At 37.2% G+C, this 16,746-nt stretch overlaps 1 protein-coding gene across 1 annotated transcript in view; it reads left to right on the forward strand.

Annotated features, from left to right (window-relative positions):
• Positions 1–16,746, forward strand: part of ST6GALNAC3 (ST6 N-acetylgalactosaminide alpha-2,6-sialyltransferase 3) — a 228,416-nt gene that overhangs the window by 103,188 nt on the left and 108,482 nt on the right. The window contains exon 2 of the mRNA XM_037404629.1: positions 1,155–1,349. Within this exon, the coding sequence (XP_037260526.1) occupies positions 1,155–1,349 (195 nt within the window). The remainder of the gene's footprint in view (positions 1–1,154; positions 1,350–16,746) is intronic.

Here is a 16,746-nt window from a genome sequence, read left to right on the forward strand (position 1 = left end):
TGTGTACTCTGCTGGTTCCTGTTAGTCGGTGGTATTTGTAGACAGAAATTGGGGTGATCAGGTTCTGTAATCCAGCATTAAGTGTTACTATATACTTACATAGGCCCTTAGACAAATAAATTTCCCCCCTTCGATTTTCTGTATATATTACTGTTTAGAGGGATAGAATTACACTCCATAGGGTGATTAAACTGTGGCAAATTAGGTAAAGCTGGAATGTAATTAAAGTACAGTAAAAACACCTGTAAATGATCATTGTCCCAGTCCCTCAGGGAAAATTTAAAAATAACCTTTACAATAAAGTATCATGCCTTGAATCTTTACACATGCCAACTAAGGTGTTTTGTCCTTAAGTACTTTGTCTAGAAGTAATTGATTGCAATATTTAAAAATAGCTAAAAATGAGGAGAACACCATAATTCTTGTAAGTTTTTCTCCTGCAGACTGGGGTGTTACCCACAGAAAAGGTGGTATCTTTCTGTGGATACATTCACCAGTCCAGCCAACTGGGTAGGTTAGAGGTGGAAAGCAAAGGCTAATTAGATACAGGCTTCAGATCTGTTACATTATTAACAATAGAGGTCATCTTGTCCAAGATAACAATGCCTCACTTTGTAAATTCGTGAGCCTTGAATAAGGCAGAATGTTGTGCTGACTTCGCTGACCATCTATTCTAAAATATTTAAGGTTAGAGTATGAGGTTTATTGCACAGGAATGATTTAAAATTACTGCACAGTAAATACAATCTGTAGTGAACATCTTCACAGTAAACTTTGCGGGGTATGGCTTCAGAGGACATTTTCATAGATGGGATTTTCACTTTGTGTATTCCGGTGTGGATGTTTACATAAAATTTAAAACTAATAAATGATTTTTGAAACAAACAAAAAAGTTGAGTTTTTTTCTGAACAAAATTATTCATTTCCAACCAGTTCTAAAAGAAACTCTCAAAACCTCTGAAATGCAAATTTATTGAAATAATATGATCCAGTCACCTGTCTCCTTGTGCTCCTGCAGCAAGGTGACTGCCATAAAAATAATTTCACATAAAGCTTTCTGAAGTGTTTTTCCTTCATCCTACAATAGAAGATGTGTATTTTTTATTAAAACCAATTCTTAATTTTAATAATTGATTTTCTTCTTTTCATTACAGAGAAAATCCATTGTTGCTGTGAGTTTCATTGCAGCATTCCTCTGTCTGATCATCATTCGTCTTACAAATGAAGTTACTTTCCCTTTGATCCTAAACTGCTTTGGACAAACCAGTGTCAAATGGATGCCATTTTCTAATGGTCAAAGGCAGCCTCTGAGAACTCACTATGGATATATAAATGTGAAAACACAAGAGGTAAGACACGGTATCAAGAGCACAGCAAAATGGACCAGTAGACTTCTCTTTCTTTTATCCCATGTAACTTTGCAACCAACCTGCCCAGAGTAAAAACTAAAGCAAGCAATGTTTCTGAACAAAGTGTTTTTATTGAAAATGTGCTACCATTTAAATCACCATTGATTATTTTTTTATTTTATTTCTGTTGTGTCTGTGGTGGAGAGAGCAGTGAGTTGGCCTCAGAATTGTGCTTGGTTGCAGTGAAAACTCATGTTTATCTAAGAAAGAGAATTTGTTAGGTTAATTTCAAAACTTCAGTCCCTTTAACTCAATAGGAAATCTTTGTGTGTGTGTGTTTACAATAAAGTCCTAAAAATGTTTAATTTTTCCTGGGATACCCAAGGATGAAGTATTTTTTTTGTGTTTGGGTGTGCATGGAAGAGGTAAAGGGAATGATTTGTGAAATGAACATATGTGAGTCTACAAAATTTATAAAGCTAGAGTTTTACTAGATTTTTCTGGAACTATTACATTAATACTTGGTAGCTATGTGAAAGCCAGTTATATATTTTCCAGTCTGTATTTTAAAATGCTTTGGCCCGTATCTGCTTTACAAAATACTTTTCTGTATGATAGAAATATGTGTGTGGCAAAATTAGATTTTACAAGGACGGCTCCTTTAAACTGCCCTAGTTGGCAAAATATCTAATGACATTGTTGGGGTTTGGTGCTGGTGGTGCTTTTCCCCCAGATGCTTCTCTCTCTTTCTCTGTGTACTATTTATAACAGATGTAAACTTACAAAGTAAGGTAACATAAACAATTAACTCTTTCTAAAAGTTGTTCCTGATCAGTTATAGCACTGTCAGTCATGAGAAATACTTGCACTTACTGCTACTTTGTCTTACAAACAAGCAATTACTATATTCATGAATGAAATTTATTCTTATAAAAGCTTTTATAGAGGATGAAAATACCACTTCATGACATTCAGTCTTATAATGTATTGGACAAGCTAGTTATTATTTTACCTTTAGAGTGTTAAATATGAAAATCAGAATGAGAGAGGGTTATAGTTTTCAGGGGGCAGCTTCTTCTAAAATTCTGTAGCTTCTAATTCTTGTTCATGTAAGATGCAGCACTGAGTATATTGGAGGCCAAAGTACATTATCTACAAAGCAGAAAAAAGATGAGCACCAGAAAGGAAATCTGTTTGAGTCAGTATGTGAATCCTAGTCTCAGTGAAATGAATGGGAGCTACTGTTGAGTTCAAAAGGGCTAAGGCTCCATCCAGCATATCTTAAATACAAAAGGACCAGGAACCCACTGAAAATGAGAGGGCAGTGTGTTCTGCATGTCCCTGGGTTATTGCCACAGCAGCAGGCATGGAATCTGAATGAGGAGCTGCCATGGTCACTTGATCACTATCAGTCTCAACTGATAACTAGAGAGGAGAGGAGCATACTAATCCATTTTTATTCACCATTGCCTTCATAAGAGGTTAGATGTAGCTTGTGGGAGCCTCAATTCATTCTTAAATTTGATAACACACTTGGAAATTCTAACAGTAAATGGAAATGAATGTCCTGAAAGTTGGTGACCAGTATCAATTAGTAAGACGTTGGACTCAGTTTGGCTTAGGTCATGAAGGACTCCTTAAACTTAGTAATTTTAATTGTTCCCCCCCTTGTATTTTCAGATTACATTAATATTTGATAATTAAAATGATAATGAAGAAACTGAACATGCCTTGCTAATTGTGAATGTACTATCTTCTGACTTAATTACTTCCCATGCGAGGGTATTTTTATTGTGCTGCCCATGTAAAAAGCTTTTACACAGCTCATGTTCCTAACTCACACTCATAGCTTTCTCAGACTGCAATTTTTATAACACAGATAGCTTTATAAAGTAAGTGTTTGTTTACTGTTCATATTAAAATGGCCAGCAATTCTCAACTGTTCATAGAGATTAAAATCACAGATCTCTCATTTCTGTGTAAATACCGAATACATTGAATTTCTGCTCATTATGTATAATTAAGATATGTTGTTCAAAATTTTTATACTGCTATGATATGTAAGATAAGCAGAAGGTCCAGTCTGTGAGTACAGCAAATGCCCTAAACAAATGTGGCCAAGGTTTTTGCAAAATGGGAGACATGCCATCTCATCAATGGGCAAGCACCAAAAGATGAGAAAACTACACCATAATGAATGATCAGAAAATTATGTGATGGAAGGGAAGATAGGAGAGAAGGCTTTTAAAAACATGAATTTTGGCTTTCTCTTTTCTTTTTTTTGTTGAGAGTACCTTTGCAGACCTGTTGAATGGGTTCATAGTCTTCTAGAGTGTCCCTTGAAGCCTGTCATCCCAACTGGGTCCTACATGTCTCCTGCTGTCCAGCAGCACTCCCTCCTGTTCCTCAACCATTTCTGACATCCTTCTCCTTTTCTTCACATTTGTTCTCTGTTCTCCTTTACCTGTTCCTTTCAGGCTCCACTCAGAGGCTTGGCTGCATGCAGCATGCCAGGGCTCTCTAGTCCCAGTTTCTCAGGGTGCTTAAATAGTACATATGCAAAGTCAACAAAACAAAATGATTGATTTACCACCAACCCACTCAGTCACCTGACATGACAGGGAAGCTAGAAAATCTAGATGAACTACTAGTCTACCTTTCCTGTCCCTCCCTTGCATACTTACTTTCTGAGGACAAAGGAAAAAAAGAACCCAAGACTTGAATCCATTTGAAAAAAAGTTGAAGTTAGGAAAAGCTGATTTCTTTTCGGGTAAGGCTGAGTGGAATGAGACTTGGAAACCTCATGAGATGGTGGAAAACCAGTTACTTGCTCGTTAATGCTGAAGTGATTAATGATTTGTATTAAAGAAGATCAGGAAATATGGTGAGATGAACATTTGTGTTTATCTCAAGTAAAAAATAGTGACATGTATGTTATTAGGTATGATCAGAATAACACCATAAAGACGTATTTCAAGGGTGTTGTTTATTTGATTTGACAGTATAATGCTACAGAATTTTTATTATTAAAAAGCCTGAAAAAAAAATCTAAGTTTACTATAACTAGATTATATGAGAGTATTTAATATAAAATGCAAAGAGAGACATAACTTAATCCCTAATTAAGGCTGTACATAATACAGGGTTGTTGCTATGGTTTCCTTAATTTGTAGCTATAGCAACAGCTTTGGAAAAACTGACTTTATGTACAGTAAACATACTATATTTGAAATATAAATAGATGTGAAGTGTTGTACTATACTATAGTACAGGCCCATTCTGTCTAGACACATTTTAGATTGACTTTTGGGATATTTCTCTAGTAGATGGTTCTTCACCTAGAAAATTTGCATCCAGCGCCTGCTCTGCCTCCCTTCAAGAAAAGAGGATCCCTTAGTAGTCCTCCACAATGGGATCTCCTTTCCCTTTTCAATGCCCACATCTGAGGGGATTCCATGAGATTTGCAAGAGAACGTGGCTGCCTGTTTTGGATTATCTCTCTTGCCTAAGTACATGAATTTTGACCCTTCTGCAACAAGGTGTATGGGCAAGATGACATTTCTGTCCCTTATTTCCTTCACTTTGTACCTATAGATTTTTGGTGATAGGTCCCATGAAGTCCTTTAAGAAATGTCACCCCTATAGTGTTAGCTACTTCTATCCTATTCCTTGTATTTTACATAGAAAATATTACTTTGATACAACTCCAGAGTGGTTACCTAGTTGAAATCTACTGTCATCTGAGCAAAATTCACCCCCCACCCCAAGCTGATGTAATGATTTTTCTTGTGTATCAAAAATGGACAAGCAGATAAAAAGAAGCAAGTACAGCAAATATAACCTTCCTCCTTCTTTTGTACCACTCCTACTCTACAAAGAGTCTGGCAAAATTAATGAACATCATGTATTTAAATTGCAGCATTATGACATCAATTTAAAACCCATTAGCAGCTTGAAACTTTATGCTAGGCAAGTCTAATAGTGTTCTTGGATATTTCATTGTGCTTCCTGAAAGGTGAATATTGAATACATTTTTACTCTGCCATCAGCATTAAAATAATACAGCATTTTCTTACATACGTAAAATCTGAAATATAGCTGCAATAACACTTGCAATATAATTATAAGAAGTATATTCAAGTACTATACAAAGATTAAAACTGTTCTTGGAAAAGGGTAAGTTCTGAGATGACCTAAAATTCCTACATTAAACTGCAACTGTGAGATCTAATGGCTTCATGTAAAATGAATTCCGAGGGAGAGGAGAGCCTTTGTGTCATGAACATTGAGAAATCTCACAGTATAGTGATGAGCACTAGATAAAAGGAACAGGCATTGTAGCAGTTAAATATTTTTTTAAAAATAACTTTCGTAACTGAAAACCTCTCCAGTACTGTGCTGTTATTGAAGAAAAAAAATTGGATCATATTATCACATAACATTTTGTCCCGTAACCTGAACAAACTAGTGTACAGATGTTAATTGTTTGCCAGTTGTGGCACACACAGCCATATATATGTGTGAACATACAGCCTGTCTAGGTGTGAACATACAGCCTGTCTAGTTTTCTTTTTTTCTTTTTTCCTTTTTGCCAGAAGTTCTGTGGTGGAACTTGACTGAAATGAGTGGAGGTTTCCAAAAATGAAATATCCCAGATATGAATAAAAATAGGAGGAGGTTACAGACCTTACACATATTTGTGTAGTCTTTTTTTTTTTTCTTTTTTTTTTGAGAATAAAGTAATTGTATTAAAAAACAAAAGCACCTGCAGTACAGAGGGAAACTAACTTAACATGCAGAAATATAGGCTATGTAATGTGCTATCTGACTGTAAGTTAAGGCACATACCATGTCAACAACAGCAAAAGCATAGTTGTGAAATGTGTTAGGAGTTAGGTAGGAAGGACCCCTACCAATCATGAGAGACCATGTCTTTATAAAACTTGAATAACTAAATTAAAGAATGCACAAAGAAAGTAAAGAATGTGATGAATGTTTTAATATTAGTTTCTTTCCAGATATGGGAAGTAAAGATAAAATTAAAAAAGGACTGACATTTTTATATGAAATGCTAAAAATAAGTAAAGCTAGTGATCAACCTGGGAAGGTTTACGTTTTGCCTATTAGTGATGGCTGTAGAATGACACTTACTACGCAGAGAAACTTGGAGAACAGCACTGGCCTTCATGTCAAAACAGAAGGTACCAGACTGTGAACTTGCATGGTGTATTCAGCTAACTCCAGAGATGTTTGTTTCATACTCTGCTGGGAAGAACTGGGTCCTAGAGAGACTAAAAAGCTACATCAACTGTAACTCACTGTGACAGGAAGTTGCTTTAGTATTTAATTTCTGATACATTCATGACTTCCATCCTGTCTTTTCCTTTGGGATCTTATTCATTGTTATAGCTTAAGAATTCATACGATATTTTGTTAAGAAAAGGTCATCTGTTTCGTAGTCATTTATCATTTATATCCCTTCTAAGACAATTTTATGTCAGTTGTTCAGTTACACCATTTCAGCCTTAGTAATCACATAATAGTAATAATAGTAATAACAGTGGAAGTAAAACTAAACATGCCATATATTCCTCTGGATATTTTTATCCTTCTGCTATATAAATTTCAGGAATAACTTTTCTTGGAATTATTACAGAAGGATAGGCTACTAACATTTTTAATGACGATCACATTGCTTGTTACATTTCTGAGAGAGATTTGTATGGTGGGTTGTTGGTTCCCATCCCCCCAGCCCTCTGTGTTTGGTAACTATACCAGAGCTCCCATTCCTGGCTCTGGGAGCCACAGACACACACTTGAAAACAGAATTTCTGCGGAAGAGTTTAACCACCAAATGAGCAACCCCAGCATCACACCCTGTATTACAGAAATAGATGTCACTAAAAAAATTATCACCAGAGTCCCCACTGCCATCTTTCTCTTTCCAACCCCCCTTTTGCCTGTGAGAAGAGAGAACCATCAGAATAAGCTGCAAGGTCCAGTCGAAACCACTCAGGCTGTTATGAACCTACAGGAGAGAAGGGTGCACAGATGATATGTGTCCTCAGTAAAGTAAATCCTGCCAGCTCAGCCTTTTTCCTTCTGTATATATCAAATTAGCTTAGGTTTTTAAAGCTGCCACAACTCTGATGGTGTCTTATGAGGAAAAAGTCAAGTGCCAGGATAAATATATCAAGTATTCTATACAAAAGAATTAAATCTACTTCACACAGAGCCTGAATGTGATGAGTCAAGCAGTGCTGCCTGTGTGGCAGCTCTGCTTTTTCAGAGCAGGGACTAAGAAACTTGAGAAGAGATTACTATCAGCCAGTGAGCTGTGCCATCAAAAGTCAATCCCTAAAGAATCTGGACTGGTAGAAATAAATGCCTATGATGCACAGTCATGGGCTGGATTGATCTGTTGAATGGAGCTTACAAGTTATATGGAAAAGGTGCCTGGTGTCATAGATTTGTCATTCACCTTGGTTATATGTAATTTCCAGAGATTTCTCCCACCTTCTTGAGCATTTTTTCACCGCTAGCAAAGAGGAGGTTTATATTAAATAATGTTAGACTCCCTATGAGAAGGTGCCAGTTGTGTTTTCCATGTGAGAAGTGTGAACAATGGCTCTCCAAATGAGAGACATGGCACCATGAAAACTGACTTGAGACCATTTGGAAAACAGAGACAAAACAGCCTGACAGACAAACTTCCATCAGTAAAATTTCATTTTAGTTAAATGGTAGATGGACCAGACAAAGTGAATGGAGTATTCTTTGGACTGGTAAAGAAGAAGGCGGAGAGCTTTGATGTAATAGCTTCTTGAATGAGACCAAACCACTGGGGAAGATAGCAAATGAGCTCTTGCTAGTGTAATGAGCAGAGAAGAGTGAGGCTTGTAGTTAAAGGGAGGAAGGAGGAACTTACTGCTTTTACTCTGGATGAGAGCTGAATTCTGTTACCATGACATGATTTCAGATTTTGTCAATAATAGTTGCTAAATGAAGGACAGGCTGGTTTGCATTAAATAGCAAGCAAGATGTCTTCTTGGTGTTTCATTTCATCAATTGGGAGAGCAGAGCCCTATATTTACTCACTAAATATCCATCCTCTACTGCTGTTTAAAAATCAAGATGCCTCCATCATAATAAGTTCAGTGTCACCCTCCTGAGTTTCTACCTGGAGTCTATTTCTCACAGAGATTCAAGGTATCCTTTGCAGAAAAGTGTTGCTAGTTTTGGATGCAGTGACGATGGCTAAGGTACACTTAAGTGTGATGTTTCATGACTGTTCTGTTCATTGCTCCACAACAGACTATGGACATTTCCAGATCATGCTGTCACACCATAGTGACGATGCTGATCCACTGATGGTTTAACCTGCAACACAAATTAAAAGCTAGTTAATATAGTTCTATAAATGACAGGAGATAGCTGTTCCCTAGTGATCAGTTCTAATTCTCTATGAACTTTCTTTCCTAATCTAATGCCATGCTAATGTGTGTGTTAAACTAAAGCCTATGGTTAGAATGTATTTTCTTGTGCAGTACCTGTATGTGTCCCTCATGATCTTTAGGTAAGAACGTAAAGCATTCAGTCCTTTCAAATGCAGGATGATTTTGCCTTAAACATGGTGCAGTTACAAGTTGCAACCTAAGGCTATATTGCAACCTAAGGCTAAAATACACCACAGAGTAAAAAGAGCCAGTGAAAATGGAATTTTGCTCATATAATTGTTCCTACACAAGGGGTTTCTGCTGGCTATGGCAATCAGCAATTTTAGCTCTTTGAGCTCTTGCCCAGCATAGCTACTCTGGCAGAGATGCTCAGTGCGGAGCTAACCCGAGGCTATTAATACTTCCCTGCATGGAATACTTCCCTGCATGGAAGCAGCATGCCAGCCACACACACACACACACACACACACACACACACACACACACGTGCATGGGTGCACAGAGAAACACACAGCTCAAGAGACAGACTCCTAACACTGACAATCATGCCAATTACTAGTTAGTTTTAAAGCCACAGCCATCCTTCTTGAAAGCCTTTGCTTTCCAAGTTTGCTCCCATGGCCATCTGTCATAGCCTGTGTTTGGCAGCTTCAGGTTCTGTTGCAAGGCTCTGTGGGTTGAATACATAGTTTTGTCTTTTTTATTGTTCTCTGAGTTGGTGGAGATTTCTACCATGTGAGCCTTTTCTCTTAGGCTTTTTGTTAGATTAAAATGTGAACCTTAAATGCATTTTTGAGCTGTTAATCTCTGCTATCTGCTCTCAGGCTGGGCTGGAACAGGTGGACTGGTGTAACTGCTGGATAGAAAGAAATGATCTCAGAGACCCTCTTAGAGCAGGTGCAGACTGCACCAGCAATAATTGCTTTTCTTGGGGTAGTCTGTCTTGTCTGACTGAATACATTAATCCATACTATCAAATATATGATGTTTAGTCTGTAAAAAGCCTGTATGACTGTTGTACCAAAACCCTCATGCCCCTTGCAGGCATTACTGTGCTGGCAGTGTGTGCATCTTAGAGCTTGATAGAGTTACGGTATCTGTAACAAGAAGCTACATTTTTTTGTGGGTGTGGCTGTAAATTTTCTCTACTCATCATAACTAATTTTTGAACTACAACTAAATCAAGAATATCATATATTACCACATATTACCACCAATGTTGAAAACGTCATGGTAAATTGTGTCCATGGGGCTGCACCCTAAAAATAAAAACCAGTTCAGTCTGGGGAGGGGTGGGAAGAAAGTGTTGGTTTGTGTTATTTACAGTATTTCTTTCTTCCATGTTTATTTTTCCTTCTCTCCATTTGATATACTTTTCATAATTCAGCTAGTCAGAGATTACAGTAATCTGTTGTTTCCTGTCACTCAGAAAAGCAGTTCCCATGCCCATTAGATGAATAAATACATTGTTAAATGAAATTCCAAAAATGAGAAGTTACTAGAGTAATTTTGGGATTGTCCACCTCATAACACCAAGATATCCTCCATTTTTATCCCCAACCCCAGGGGTGCATATCACTGCCTTTACCTTGTTCATACCAGTCAGGTCCTCTTTCCCACAAATCATAGCATCATTTTTTGAAGTACAGCTTCTTGAATTTGTCTTTAAGAGTCTTTTGTAGTTAGGACCCAGAGTTTTGGATTTGAAATTGATGGAAGTGCCACAGGTCTTAGATCAATACTGCTCCAGGGGATAGAACCTGCTTGCAGTTAGAGACTGCAAAGAATGTTCAGGGGCCTTGTATTAATATTACACCAGCCCAAGTGCAAGTTAGTTTGGGTTGATTTCTCTGGTTCCAGTTCAGTGATGATATCACCCTCCCTCCCTTCTGCCTTTTGAGTATTGGTGCCTAGGATTCATGTTTGTAAAGAGAAAATATGATTTCTGGAGTGTGTCAAGTTGAAAAAGTATTTTTCTAAGCTTTTTTTCCTGATGCATACAGACTCCTATGCAATGACTGAGTGCATGCACAGGAGTCACCCCAAAGCAGTTCCAGGGCAGCACACTGAAAGCTTAGATCAGCACTGGCAAATATCCTACAACAGAAATGAAACACAAGGTGAAGGATAAAGTTTGGCCTTTAGGCAAAACCAATAACCCTATACTTGATGACATACAGTATATTATGGAATTGATCAATGACTAATAATTTTGTTCTTGTGGTTTTTGTGTAATTAATTTTACTGATGTATTAACATTTTCTAGTTTATAATAAACTTTCTCATGTCCTCTTATTTCTAGAATGTAAAAGATTTGTAATGTCGATCCTATTTCCTGTTGGCTCGTCTTTTGTAGATCCAGTGCATGTTGTCCAAAACTGCTCATTTCTTTCTTCACCTCCTCTCCAATTTGGCTTGCCCTTCACTGCTCAAAATTTCTTTCACTAGGTCATCAGATTACTTTTTCTCTGAAAATTTATTCCTGTTTAGGACAGCTTTGAAGGCATAGCTTGGAGATCTAGGAGATGACAGGCTGTTCTTAAGCCAGCTACCGATGCATTCTGCACAAGGGTTTGGTTCCTGAAAGAGTTCAAGAGTTAGCCCCAAGATGTGAATGTGTTATATTAATCCAGTCTTCTGGTGACAGGCTTTGGAAAAGCAACTGGGAATAGGTTTCAAATCAGAAGAAGCTATGGCAAAATTATGTCTTGTGTCACACCTCATGTACATTTTAAAGTTTCTTTCTGATGTCTTTACAAGCATAACTTATTTCTCAAATGGAGTGAGTCCCCAAAAGTTTATTTGCAGCCATGCCAGTGTCTCCCAAAGGATAAATACAGTCACTTTTCAGTGTTTCTGAGGCTAAACAGGCTCTCTAGTTACAAAGCAGAGAAACAGAATTTCTCAAACACATGGTGTTCCTTCATTAATCCTCTCAATGGCAGACCTTCAGGGAGTCCCACAGGAGAGTGTCTTGGAGGTAGAGAGACCATCTTGTGGGTTCCCCCATTCAGATGAGTCCACTCTGGAGCTGCCATATTAATTTCTGCTCCACTTGGTCCTTGGTTTTGATTGTGCCTTGTCATCACCAGTATCAGTGACAACTGATGGAGCTGATGACATTTCTGTAACACAATCAATGTTAATTAGGGTTGATCTTTTACTCGGAGGAGAACAGGCAGAGGATCAGGCTGGAACTCTTACAAGCTAGCCTCAATTTCTGATCTGCTGCTGGCATGGACCAAAATACTCTTCACTGCTTCAGGGTCATCATGTTTGTAAAACTCATGTTTATAAAGAGCAAGTAGTATTTTTGGACCAAGTCACTTGGTTATGTTCAGAATGTAAAATGGGGGCTTTTTGTCAGATTGACTGTCATAAAATGATTGGGAATCTACTATCCCTGATAGATTATCACTTATTACCATTGTATTACAGCCAGAACTTTATTGTCAGAGCAACAACAAAAATAATCTTTGCACTACACTAATGCTTTATTCTGATTGACAAAGGATGAGGCAATCTAGGTACTGTGACAGCAGTGTAGGCAAGTATTATATAATGATATATAGTAGTTTCCACAGACTGCCATTAATTTCTGCATGAGTTCTGTCTGTCTTTGATAAGCATGTGTAACTCCTAATAAATTATTTTGGAGGTGAGCACAAGAATCAAGGAGAAATGGACTTCTGTAGGTATGGAGCCTGGTGATAGCTAAAAATGAGAAGGCAAAACTGACAGGTAATTGTAGATGAGAAGTCATTTTCAAGCAAGGGATGAGGGTAATAATGTTTCCTGTTTGAAATGAGTTGCCACTTCTGCTGGCCACAATGCAAGGTAAATTCTGTCATGAAATCTGAAACATTTGTTAGGTACAGGCTGTTGATAATCACATAGGAACCAGCATTGTGGAGCGTCCTCCACTTGCTCTTAAATGGCTTGGTTCCATTCTGGTGGGTGTTACCTGCTCTTCATTTCCTGGGGAAGAAATGGCCTTATGTGAGGTCATTTATCTGAATAGCGCAGAAATAATTTTCTGCAAACCTAACAATTATCATAACAGAATTCTGAAAAAAAATAAAAATAAAAATAGTGACACTCTGAGGTCTCTGAGATTAGTGTCTTCCTTTAAGGCCTCTATTTTCTCTGGTATTACTTCCAGTCCTCATCAGTGAAACTACGGTGCATGTCTCCCATGAATAGCATGAATAATGCATATATTTTTCTGCTAGTTTCAGTGTGCATATACAAAAAATAAGATCTAGAGCTGAAAAAAACCAATTGGCTGCTCATCGCCCTGCTAGTATGTGATTGACCCATATTCCACATTAACTCAGGTTTTAACCTGTCTGCTTTTATATTTAAAATTCTTGGGCCTTTGCCCCCATCCCTTGGAAGATGATGCAGTGGACTAATAGTTCACCATTTCAGTTTTTCCTCAGAATGAGATATGGTAAATATTACAGCTGTTTATACCTCTTTATTCCTGCATCTTTAAAGATCTTAAGTGTTTCCACTTATTATCTTCTTTCTTCTAGCATATACAGACACTCGCAGTTCCACCTTTATCACCATGTAATCAAGTTAAACTCTTCCTTATTTTTCCTAATTAATCTATAGCAAAAGCCCACCCCTTCCTCAGTTCTCGCTGTCTCAGTTTCCTAGAACTTGACGTGGGATTCGAGTGTAATGGAAGAGAGGAAATGACACAGCATGTTACCTCTGCTTTCAGATATCAAATTACCTGGGATTTATTTTTCCTAAAATGTCTTGGATGTGTTTTCATGAGATGAATCATTTCATGGTTTCCCAAGATGATGCTCAGCTTGTTACTTTCCACATGCTTTTCCATTCTTTCTGCAAATACCATTTATTTTCTCCTGAAGATAGTTTCTGAAGATAAGGCTGATTTAATGAGGAAAAAATGTGTGTTGTCTAAGACCAATTAAAAAAGGGTTAGAACTAAAAGGCAAGGTGATTTTTTTGTTTGATTGGTTGGTTTTTGGGTTGTGGTTTTGTTTTTTTGTTGTTTCAGTCCACATGAGAAATCGTAGTGGCTTGAGTTATTCTTCGAAATAGGATTTTTGGCCATAATTTTTTTCCATTTAGTCTGCAGTAGTGTTCTTGCAGTTTAAATATGTTTGTTCATTAGAGGAACAGCTTTCATAATGGAATGTGCCAAATCTGTTAAGAAATCAGCAGATTATTTTATGTTCAAAGTACCTGACTTGTATATACGTTTGTAGTTCTTGTACATTCAGATTAATTGTCTGATTATCTAGGAAGTTGTATTCTGAATTCCTGAAAATCAGTCTTTTTATCAGTCTTTACTAAATGCAAAAATGCCTCTAGTAATTTCTCTTCACTCACTAAGCATGAAATTTTTCTTTGAAAAATTTAGTTTGTCTGGCAAGATCTTTATAAACATAAATATAATTTTAGCAACTACAGATCACTAACAGGCATTTCTACGTTATATGCAAGTGAGTAGATATTGCATAATACTTCTTCAAATCTGTTTGAATTTTTAAGTTGCTAAAGGATTCATGAATGTAGCACTTTTGTTTCTTTCCGGTATGAGTATCTGTATATATAACCATCAATTCTTTCTGAATGCAATGAAGTATTTATTTGCCTACCTAAGGATGTCCTAGATTTCTACCACTTTTTTGTATTTGAGATAGGACAACCTTTAAAAAGTGTTCTACACAGAGTTAGTGTCTATTATTTAATGATCTAAGTGATTTGGGAGGGAAACTGTGTTTCTGGATTGCTTAAGTTTGCTCCCATTATCACTGCAAATGAAAACTCGTGTTCTCATGCTTTGTGGAACCTGTGTGTATGCCTGCAAGACTCCCTTCCTGTTAGATTTGGTGTTTTGTCAAGTGCCCAGCCCAAATTCTGTCACCCTTTGCAAAGCACTGGTCACAGCTTCCTGTAACAGTTTAACACCAACGGAGACTGAAGCAAGGTGAGGAAACATCCACATACTGGCAGCTGTTATATTCAGCCCTATGCTCAGTGGCATTTTAAACCCCCATGTTTTGCCCCATTGTAACCAACCTATTTCTGGTCATTGGTAGTATCTGTGTCTGTGGTATAAGTTCTACTGTGAAAAGATGTCCAGTTTCATTTTGCAGTAGAAAGTGGACTTGACATGAACTTTGGTCCATATGTAATAGGTTCTTGAAGGCTCAGAAAAGCCTTTTCTGAGAAGGCTCATTTCAGCAAAATGCTAATCTGGCAAATTGGTACATTTAACAGTCATCTACAAATGCACCCTTTTGTGTAATATGCAGTTGATTGTAACAATTATGGATGCTATTTAATGGTGCCATCCTTAAACTTTCCAGTGTGATACTACCTAGAGAATTATTACTGATGAAATCATTATAGTGTTATAGAACTGAAATAGGTTGCTACTGAAACTACTCTCAAAATCTAATTGTAACTTCACTGGAATTTTTCCCATGATGGATGTTAAGTATATGCGTATTTCTTATTTTTATAGAAGCAGCATTTTATTTGTATGCTTAATTTTATTACACTATCTACTAGGTATATATTGTTTTGCTTCTCATTTTCACTTATGGTCAAAGATAATTTTAGTCCAGTTTGCATTTTATCTGATATTCTACTGTTCTTATTTCCCTTGTCACATGTATGAATAAAGCAACATATTTCCTTCCTTGAGACCTACCTAGGATTGCTCAGATTAACACAATGAAGAGCCCTATTTTATCAATACATGAAATGATGCAAGTCCTCTCAATTTCCTTTTGAGGCCTTCCTTGGAAAGAAAAGCATGCTTTATAATTTCTTGCCTGCAAATCAGTTCATATTCCTGTTACATTTTTTCATCAAATGTCATGCTGTACCCAAAGATTTCTGTATAGCCTTGTGATTCCCCCTCATCTTTGGTTCAGACAGCATCTGATTTAAAAAAAAAAAAAAAAAAAGGCATTGTTTACTTGATTATAGTCCATGAAGAACAAGTGAAATCCTTGATCAGAATGGGAGATTTCTGCAACTGCCCAAGTTCCCCAAGTGCAGTACACCATGCTTCCATGACGTGCTGTTACGTTATGTTTGTATTGTTCCAGTTCTTATCCAAAGATGTGATATTTCATCACTTCGAAAGCAACAACCTGACGTCCATCAGCAGTTGCACCATTTTTTCTTTCTGCTTTTGATCTTACAATATAGATTGATCCTATGAAAGTTAAACAATGCCCACATCTGTTCATCAGATTCTCTCTCTGTAGTCACAAAGATGGAGCACAGAGTGGGTTGATGTCCACCAGCCACCATTTTTATAACCAACTGTAGAATAAACTTAACTGATGGGCTCCGAGCAAAATGGTGCAGAAATAGCTTTTACTTCCCATACTCTTGTGTTTCTTGCATTTTTCTGTCTTCCTAAGGCAGAAGATAGGCTGAATGATACTAACCTAATTTGATAATTATTGCAAATATGCCACAAGGAAACTGCAAATTCATGAGTCCATGTTTCTAAAAACTTACAAATACATGCTACATCTATTCAAAATGTGTTAACATGTACTTGTACTTGGACAGTACTCTCATTGTGCTTAGAAGCAGGCTACCTTTCCTCCTAAACAGAGAAAGCTTTAAAAAGTAAGGAGGACAGTATCATTGATATGGTTTGGATAGTCCCATGGATTTCTATTATTTTGCTTAACAATTACTTCCAAAAAATCGCAGATACCAAAAGCTATTTGTTAGGAGCAAATACCATCATGCTTATATCCTACTGTTGTGAAAATTGCCATGGGATTGTTACCTTTCACCCAGGTGGTCCCCACTGATGGGCAGAAATGACCTTGATTTAGTGTCTGATCTGAAGGCAGGCAGCTCTAACTGTGCAACGACACCCCCCAAATGCTCTGTTGCAGTGTTAGCATTGGATACGAGCCCAT

The sequence above is a fragment of the Falco rusticolus genome, chromosome 11, assembly GCF_015220075.1.
Source record: "Falco rusticolus isolate bFalRus1 chromosome 11, bFalRus1.pri, whole genome shotgun sequence".
Lineage (NCBI taxonomy): Eukaryota > Metazoa > Chordata > Aves > Falconiformes > Falconidae > Falco > Falco rusticolus.